Source organism: Pecten maximus, chromosome 18, assembly GCF_902652985.1.
Source record: "Pecten maximus chromosome 18, xPecMax1.1, whole genome shotgun sequence".
Lineage (NCBI taxonomy): Eukaryota > Metazoa > Mollusca > Bivalvia > Pectinida > Pectinidae > Pecten > Pecten maximus.
Window position 1 is genome coordinate 25,851,422 of NC_047032.1, and position 10,600 is coordinate 25,862,021.

Below are 10,600 nucleotides of genomic sequence, written 5' to 3' on the forward strand. Positions count from 1 at the left end.
TCTGTCAGCATATAACCTGTCGAGAGAGACCACACGCCTTTGTCAGTATAAAACTTGTCTAGAGAGACCACACGCCTTCTGTCAGTATTTTAACTGTCTAAAGAGACCACACGACTTCTGTCAGTATAAAACTTGTCTAGAGAGACCACACGACTTCTGTCAGTATAAAACTTGTCTGGAGATACCACAACCTTCTGTCAGTATATAATATGTCTAGAGAGACCACATGCCTTCTGTCAGTATAAAACTTGTCTAGAGAGACCACATGCCTTCTGTCAGTTTATAACATGTCTGGAGATACCACAACCTTCTGTCAGTATAAAACTTGTCTAGAGAGACCACACGCCTTCTGTCAGTATATATGTCTAGAGAGACCACACGCCTTCTGTCAGTATAAAACCTGTCTAGAGAGACCACACACCTTCTGTCAGTGTATTACCTTGTTAGAGATACTACACGCCTTCTGTCAGTATAAAACTTGTCTAGAGAGACCACACGCCTTCTGTCAGTATAAAACCTGTCTAGAGAGACCACACGCCTTCTGTCAGTATAAAACCTGTCTAGAGAGACCACACGCCTTCTGTCAGTGTAACAATTGTTTATGCTAGGATATATTTCAATATTTTCATCTAATTATACAGTGACTAACCCAGATTTTATCATGGTCAATTCATTATATCCAACATATAACAAGACTTCAATGAACAATTTTCTGTACTAATAAATTGATCCAGTATCTATAAATCCTTTAAGTTCACGAATTTTGGACACAGTATCTTCCATGTCGAAATAAATCATTTGATTTATAGATTTAAGAATGGTGTCCAGAAATAATTTGGCACTGGCGGACGTTTTTTATAGTGCTGTCAGACTGAAATGTCACACCTGCAGACACGTGACATATCATACTCGGTTCAGCAGCCAAAAATTTCACTTGAACACAGACGATCCAAATTAAAATAAGGTCTTTCATTCTACTTCGTTTTGTATCTGTGCAGAAATGAAATGTGACATATCGGCGTAAAGCTTGGCTCACGATCAATGTTAAGTTTTAAAACATTCCAAATAAAACATTAAAACCATTAAACATTTTGCCTGGACTGGTCCTTACGATTAAAATACATGACAAATTGTTCACTTTATTTTTGAATTGTTTTTAGTATAAAACTATATAATTTTTCAATTATCAAGTTATTTACTGATTATATAACACTCAGTCTATTTATATTTTGCTGATACCTCACCTGAGTAAAAAACATGATTAACTTTGAAAAGACAGAATTATATTTTAAATGCATTTATAAGCTGAAACAAGTCGGACAGATTTTTGAATTTTGAAAAGTATACGTAGTTTCTTGATATATTAACCCCGCTAACTCGAACTGCTAGGGACCATGTTAATAGTTCGAGTAATACGTTTATTCGAGTTATCAGAGGTTAGTCCTAGATCATTATATAGGTATTAGAGGTTAGTCCTAGATCATTATAGGTATTGATCGTACATATGTAACATTATACTGAATGTCTACATAGTAACATCGCCGTGATTAATTACACGTTTTTAATTACTGTATTGCAAAAAGGAAGATACGGAAAAAAAAATTAAAACAAACATTTCATTATATAAGTATTGAACTGTTGTTGTATGATATTTATGATCTATTTGAATGCCAGAGCTTTGCAAGCAAACAAATCATAATGTGCGTTACAAACACAGTTCAACGCTTACATTTACATTCCTTTTACTTTTTTTTTTTTTACTTTTTTTTTTAAATGCTATAATTCATATTTAAAATTCATAATTCCCGCCTTACCGACAGTCAGCAGAATTTTTGTCCGTCGTTGGAACAGCCGGAACATGGTCGCGTGCTTTTTGGCAAACAAAATAGTACAAGGAAATTAAAAAAAGAAAAAAAAAACCTCAATTTTGTTAATCATTTATTATCAATGTAAACCGCAAATGGCATATTTTTTAAAACAAATAATGTAGACAAAATAATTAGTCGTTAAACTTAATTATCCTGGATATTGTAGTTCCGGTTTGTGATGTATTAATACGCTGATAAGTGTAGCGCGTGATGGATGGCATTTAAACGCACATCAATGCCAGAGCTCTCAAACAGACTATATAGTGACAATGACAGACAAATGTAAATATTTGAAAATAAAAATCATCAATCATGGCGTATAAACCAAAAAGAAGCCGCGAACCTTCGTAAAAAAGTGTCTAAACCGACACGTCTTTTACTTACATGGATAAGATCATCATTGTAGAGTTTGGGGTTTTAATTCTGTTAAAAATTACCATAAAGTATATTTCGATACTCATTGTGAGCCATTAATTCCAGAGCCTCCTATTCTACAGTAGACATCAGATAACATTTCCGACTATTGCTTAAAACACTAAATAGGAGTTATATTTTCACCGTTCATAGCTTATTTCAAATTTCGTTAGATGTCTCACCCGGATTTGATCAGCCAATATTAATTCAGTTACGCCCAGTTTTCATACGCAAGTTTTAGAACTAATTCATTTGAGAATGGCCTTTTGAAGTCAGAGAATATGTTTGTAAGACTTCTATACATGATATATATTGATAACAAATATCAGTCGAATCGTCAAAATGTCTTGTTACCTGAGACCCTATCAATTTAATAGTGTAGTCACCGAAGTCACGATCAAATCCTACACTGGTTGTGATATACCAAAGTATATTACGGATCATTTGTCTGGAAAAGGTGACAGTGTAGTCACCAAAACGTCATACTCTAATCAACTACTGGTCATTTGTCTGGTAAAGGGACAGTGTAGTCACGGAGACGTCATACTCAAATCCCACACTGGTTGTGATATAACCATACCAATGCCCAGTATCTTCTTATGTAAATTACTTTCTCATAATGATTAAGATTTGTTGTCCTTGCTAATTAAGGAAATGACCAAATAAGGGAATTACCAAATAAGGAAATGACCAAATAAGGAAATGACCTCTCCAGAATATTACAATGCATTCACATTGTTTCTTCACACCCTCTGTCGATGCACTCTATTATAATGACATGTATGATCAGGAAAGCCTCTTATTCTGGATTTCTGATGCTGCTTAGGTCCCACCACCGTTCTCGGGTGGAAGTTTCCAGATGTCGAGATTGTTGGATACGATCCTAATTCAATGCAATAGAGAAGACCATGATCTCCGACGTCTTACGCCTGCCACAGGGATGGGACACGTTACTATAACTGAATAAAGAAATAACCCCAGTGGTTGACCCTGGAATCATTTATTATCGATATCGATAAGTGATCAAAGGGTAGAATCATGGGGATATTTCTTCATTCAACGTGTCAAGCCCCCGTGCTTTCTCCGACAACAAAAGTACATTCAAGTTAGGGCATTGTCACGTGCTTCGGACATCAATATGAAACATCATGTAGGGTTTATAAAATTAATCGAGAAGGTGCTATAATTCGATGGAAATGCCATCAATCAATGCAGAACTCATGGTGAAAGAGGATAGGAATAAAAACAGTTTGAATCCGCTAACTGAGGCTAAGATCGTTAGAGACGACTAAATTTTGGATCTGATTTGTCTGCCATTTCTGAACAACTTTCCTCTTCCTAATGTCTCCCTTGACACTGCCCCACCTTTGGCCTTTAGCTGAGCGTGCTAAACATGGGGTATCCTCGGCTCTTTTCTGCATAATGTATCAATTTGTTCAGTTAACGTAATATTATATCAATGCCCTAAAATCTTGAAAATTAGACGGTTTCAGAAACACGCCTTAGGTATTTTTTTATTTTGTCTTGTGAATAAGACGATTTTGAAAATAGGCCGTGGAAATTTACCGAGTCGTAGGTCTCGTTTGTACAATACATACTACCAGGCTGTATGTTTAACGTATTTTTTTTCCATTTTACAATAACTCTGAAACAAATTATATCAAATTATATTCAATCACGTGATCATATGTGGGTCAAGTGAACCGTGTACCATGTTTGGTCTACAAAACGTTATCCGGGTATATGTCTACATTCACAAAATTATACTTTTTAATTTATTTTGATCAATGTACATACACATATACAACAACCACGAGTTTGTGTGACCTGTTTCTACCACAATAAAAAAGCTATTCTGAGAATGAAGTAACCTGTTTTGTGTCAACGTGTGATCTTTTCTCAAAATCAGGTGTTGACCTTATTTGAAATGCCGCTAATTAATATGCAAAACTGACAAATCCGGAATGTATGGAAATATTACAATTTATTACAAATCATAAAAAATAATAAGTAGGCTTATTCTTTCAAAACCATAAATTGATATAAATCTATATATATTTTCAAGAATATAACAAACAACTGGGAACTAGTTCTTATGCGTTATCATTTCCAGGACATCGTGAAGCGACCTTCATGCGTTAACCAATCAAATTACATTGAACCACGTGAGTAAAAATAGTCCCGGCCAAAGGTCACCGTGTCAACCATCAAAACATATAGAGTTTATTTCACATAAAATAATCACTTGACATTTACTTTTCAAGCACAGATTCTCCGATAACAGCAGAAAACGCTTAAATTGCATTGATCAGTCCTTTCAAAATGGCGTCGTTAAGTTGAGATGAATTGTGTTACTGATTCCTGCACTTTTTGACAGTATCAAGTTTTCGATGTTTTTGATTTTGTTTTTAAGTATATCAAATGCAATAAAAAGAAAATTGAATGGTTTCCCGTTTAAGTTAACCGATAATATTTCACTCGTATGACAGAATATTTCGATATTTATCGATATGCTGTCATACTTGTGAAATATGTGTTATATTAAACGGAAAACCATTCAAATCCTGGCAGTAAACATGAAAATAAAAATAAAAACGACCTTATTCGGGGCAGACGAGAAATAGGAATTTCGTTGTCTTTTATCTTTAGTAACACGTACAGGCTTTTTTAATCATAAACATGATGACACTGACGTTATTACGCCAGAGGCTATTATCATCGATCCATTTCGTGACGTCACAAGATAAACTGTACCTCAAAAGTTAGTGTGAAATGTCCCACTAGACGAGATGGAAGCAGTGACGACCATAATTTCATAACTTTCTTTTAAATTCTTTATCACTGAATTCATAGTCACTTATCAACTTCATATTTGATATTAGATATGGAGATAAATTGTGAAACTCGTCAAAAATTGTTAAGTTATTCAACTTATTTCACGAGGAATTTGTCCAGGTTGTATACGGACAATAAATCAGTAAGATGTAAAATTAAACTTACGACGTGTCCTGCCTAAAGGATTAAATCAATTCCTGTTTGTAACCAGTGAATCGCGCGACTGAAAAGCTGTTGAGAGCGTCCGAGTAAATCTGGTATATAGATCTTATAATGATTATTTGGATATTTCCTTAAATTCTTTAGCAAATATTATAATGAAGTAAATATTCACAGTTAAGTAGTAACAACGGTTCAGCATGAGATAATCATATATTAAAAGATGGACATGATCAAATTATCGGGTTAATCTGCCCTCCTTTTATCGTATCATGTATTTATTTACATTTTGATTTTTCTGACTTCTGTTCTAGATTTCTATACTTTTGACCCTTGTCATCAATGACGAGTCTTAAAAGGACGAAACAGCTGTATGATGTTCCTAACATCACTGACGAGTCTTAGAAGGACGAAACAGCTGTATGATGTTCCTTACATCACTGATGAATCTTAGAAGAACGAAACAGCTGTCTGATGTCCCAAGCATCAATGACGAATCCTAGAACGACGAAACAGCTGTATGTGGCAACTGTCTAATAGTAAAACCATTAAAGGTGCCATCTCCATGGGTGTCGTTTTATAAACTATAATAACTCTTATATTTTCTAAATAATATCATGGTTTGTATAAAGGCGCACGCTTAATTTCACTTTCATCGTTGACCACCATAGGATACATTTCTTATAAAACACAAGAGCGAATATCTCATTTGCTAATAAGTTAGTCAATATACAAACATTCCTATACATTGTGTCAGTCTTTCTCTGATTCTGTCTTTATTTTCCACGCACTTTTCCAAATACTTAATAGATAAACGAATGAATGAAAGCGGAAGAATATCGCAAGTGGCACCACTATGTGAGAGAAGAGCGTCCATGCTTCTATGCCATACAAATCGACTTGAATGTAATTATGTTCGGGTTCTCGTGATTGGAATGTTTCCAGTGTCCACATTGCAAAATTGCAAAGGATGAGAAATGTTACGAACTGTCGGCCATATTTTCCTTTTTCTTGTCCCTTGTTACAAGCTCGAAGCTTCCTCGTGGCGAGAAGGAGGACAGTTTGAATAGACGCTTGTAAAATCATGAGAATGTTTGTCATCACGTTCAGTACCCCAAGCGCTTTCTCTGTGTAATACACATCCGGTACAATGTTGAACACTCCGAAAAGAAGAAGTCCGGTGAATGATGCCAGGAGCAAGCTCTCTTCAAGTCCAAATCTGAGAGCAGAATAGTGCCGTAGTTTATGCATTCTTTCAGCTGCAAGGAAACTAGCAATACTTGTAAGAATATACATACTCATTTCGGATAGTAACATCAATACAACGGCGGACTCTTGGAATGCTTCTAGGTTTATCATGACGTAGAATGCCACGGTTGTAATGATAGCACAAACAGACACAAGAATACCAATAAACAGCCCCCGACTGGAGTTTGTACAGTCTATGCTAATTTTGTGAGATGTCCTGTTTGATGAAATGCTGTCGTCATCATTTTGATCGTTTGCATCATTTTCGGTTGCCGTTGTTTGACATTTCGTACTTTGATCTGTGCCAATGTTCATCCACATTACGTACAGGATACCTAAAAAAGGAAGGATAAGGTAACAAAAATACAAGAACGATTTCTCGATTAGGACACTTAATGTTCTCTATATCATTTCAAGTGCAAATAATACTGTATTTATGTTATTATAAATAAGACTGTATTTATATCAGTATGAATATTATTGTATTTATATCAGTATGAATATTACTGTATTTATGTTATTATAAATAAGACCGTATTTATATCAGTATGAATATTACTGTATTTATATCATTATGGATATTTTTGTACTGATATCAGTATGAACATTATTGTATTTATATCAGTATAGATATTATAATATTGATATCAGTATGAATATTATTGCATTTATTTAAGCATTGATGTCATTTTTTTTTAGTTGCATCGGGGTATGAAACAAATTTTGTTTGCAAACTGTATGAATCCGCGTAGCGGATTCTTACAGAAGTTTGCAAACAAAATTTGTTTCATACCCCGATGAAACTAAACAAAAATTGACATCAACGCTTATAATTAATTTTTGAAAATGATTTTCTAATTTAAAACATGTTTTATGTACAATTTTACTGGTTTTAAATGGGATTCTTTTTCTCAAATCAATACGCAACGTCAATTGTCGTATTGTGACGTCACATTTTTGCGCCATTCTCGGAATTTCTTTCATAGAAGAAGGAAAAGAATTTTTCGACCAATCACATTTGAGTATTTACCATGAAAACAAAGAAAAAATAATTATATCACTATGAAGAATATTATTGTATTTATATCACTATGCATATTGTAATTGTATCCTTACCAGTACATATAATGCTGTATTCAATAGTACATGAATACAGGTATGGTCCCGTGGACCGCACAACACGTGACATCATGTCGTCCCAATAACACGTCACTTCCGGAACTGAGCTGTGTTCAGTAAAGTTCGAACCGCTCAAGCCTGCAGAAAAAAAATCACAACTTAAAGGGACAATCATCTTATATGATATATCCTATTATATGTTGTGGTCTACATGCCGAGTTTTAATTCATTGCATGCACTTCACGGTGGTATTACACAGGTACCTGTACAGGCCGTAGCTGTTTTAACAGATAGGTACATTTTATTTTGAATAAATCCACATCAAGTACACAAAGAGAAAACGATATGTCCTTTATAGATCGGGATTACAATACCAGGTTAGGAAGTACTAACTAACATTAGAAAGTCTCGTGGCGATAAAACAAAATTATACTTTGATCGGGTAGTCGGGACGCGCAGTGATAACACTTAGACGATCGGGGTTCGATTTCCCGATCCGAAGTGAAAGGGTATGGATCACCTGCCCTGGGTTTCTCAGGGTGCTCTGGTTTCCACCCACAATAAGACCACTCACGCGCTTCCATCTGGGTCAAGAGGGTTTACCGCCAAATGATATTACCTGTTTGGTATGTTTACTATATAAAACGTCAGTAGTTTAAATACATACTTGTTGACTCGTAGTTGTCTGTCTGGTTTGAAGCTAGGTCTACTTCAGTTGGTATGACCTTGTTCTCTTGATTCCAGTTGTGTAAGACAGACATTGTTTCCACAACGAGGCTTTGGATCCAGACACAAATGTTAGTACAGCATAGGTGTATCATACCAAACCTAGTGACCGTCTTGGTGTTGTGGATACATAACTGCGAAACAGAATATATATACTAGTAGTCAGTTCAACAAAGTCATATAATTCCTGTGACGTTACAATAGGATACATATATACTAGTGATCAGTTCAACAATTCATGTGACGTTACAATAGGATACATATATACTAGTAGTCAGTTCAACAAAGCCATCTTATTCCTGTGACGTTACAATAGGGTACATATATACTAGTAGTCAGTTCAACAAAGTCATCTAATTCATGTGACGTTACAATAGGGTACATATATACTAGTAGTCAGTTCAACAAAGCCATCTAATTCCTGTGACGTTACAATAGGGTACATATATACGTTACAATAGGATACATATATACTAGTAGTCAGTTCAACGAAGTCATCTAATTCCTGTGACGTTACAATAGGGTACATATATACTAGTAGTCAGTTCAACAAAGCCATCTTATTCCTGTGACGTTACAATAGGATACATATATACGCCTCATTTCAACAGAGTCATTCAGCTCGAACGTGTTTACCCACGAACTAGTAACAACCAGGACAACAGTTGATTCTGTAAAATTAAACAACTAAACAGTATACCAGATAAAATATTGTTTTAAATCCTGTTGTACCTTGTATCACATGTATGGACGGGGCCTTCATTTAACAACATTGATATATTAGCTATTTGATAAGTATGTTAAGTAGTCTTTATTACTTTTGCGCTCAAGAAGACGAAATAGAGCTGGACAAACGTGAAGACGAGTTGTCCGAACGGCTTGGCAGCCTCAATAGGTTTGTTGCACATCGACTTGCCATCAAAGGCTTGGAAGTGCTGTCCAAAATGCAGACCGCTGTCGACCATGCTTCCAACTCCAAACACTGTCAAAAAGGAGGTATATACTCAAAAGTATATAAAACATTGTCAAATAGGATGTGTAAAGTCACTAATATATACAGTCTTATTAAAATTCATCTGGTCATGTATGTTCTTATTTGATAAAGCACATAGGTCAATTCATTGACACAATATAAATTTACACGTAGGTTCCGGGAAAATGTACAAGGACATGACCAGGTGCTCCGGAAGGTTAAGCCCAATCATTTCAAAGTCTCACGCGTGTATTAGTTATCTCGGTATGCACTTCAGATGTATTTTACTTACAGACCGCGCCAAGTCGTAGGTAGAAACTTCCTGTGAAGTTCGGGTGGCTAATTGACTGGTGCGTGATGAATCGTCTTTCCTTCGAATGATCTGAGACGGAAGTAGGGGGAGCTTTGGACGATGATAGCCTGCGCGATACTGCTTTTGCAATATCTCGCATGCCCATTTGCTTCTTCCGCATCATGAACGCGTATATGTAGACAATGAAGAGGACTCCCATCACATACAGATAGAGGTAGAACGCCTGCAAAATAGTTTCTAATCACGTCGAGAGAGATAGAACGCGAACACAAAGACCATGTCACAAAGATTGATATATCATGAGGATAAATAATATAGATTCTACCTGGTATTTAGTATAAATATGCCATGCGCAAGGGGATTTTGGAGTATAAAATGTCATGTTCAATGAGATTTTGAGTATGAAATGTCATGTTCAATGATATTTTGAGTATGAAATGTCATGTTCAATGATATTTTGAGTATGAAATGTCATGTTCAAGGACATTTATGTATTCCTACATACAACTTTTTTAGCTTCAGTCCCACTGAATTCAATATTTGAAGTATAACCTTCGATTTCCCTCGACATGTACCATTCTCTTGTCATGCCCAATCTCCTTACCAATCATAGGCCAATATTTCAGCAGTATCTCTTATTCACCTAAATATAAAATTTAGTTGAAATATAGCAGTATCTTAATTTTTGATAACAGGTCCCTATTTTCTCAGCATGATTTCATAGCAACAACGCATAAAAAGTGATGTTTTACATCCCTAACACCCCTGTTAACCAAATCTGGTCCGAATCAACAAATAATTAAAGTTGAAGCAATCAAAGCTACTTTGTGGTTCAGCTTAGTTGTAAAGTCTACAAACCCACACAGACACAGTGATGCCCAGCATCCCCTGATATCTCTGTATAAAACACCTGGTCGAAATCGGCCAATATCTACATTGTGACCG

The 10,600-nt window shown here is 35.5% G+C and overlaps 1 protein-coding gene across 1 annotated transcript; it reads right to left on the minus strand.

Moving 5' to 3' along the window:
• Window positions 1-4,201: 4,201 nt before the first annotated feature.
• LOC117316330 (proton channel OtopLc-like) lies at window positions 4,202-9,943 on the minus strand. Its single transcript, XM_033870871.1, has 5 exons — window positions 9,635-9,943; window positions 9,188-9,351; window positions 8,311-8,503; window positions 7,641-7,781; window positions 4,202-6,859 (listed from the first exon to the last, which is right to left on the minus strand). The coding sequence occupies exons 1-5, from the start codon at window positions 9,852-9,854 to the stop codon at window positions 6,030-6,032; spliced, it is 1,548 nt and encodes a 515-aa protein (XP_033726762.1). The 5' UTR covers window positions 9,855-9,943; the 3' UTR covers window positions 4,202-6,029.
• Between the last annotated feature and the right edge of the window lie 657 nt (window positions 9,944-10,600).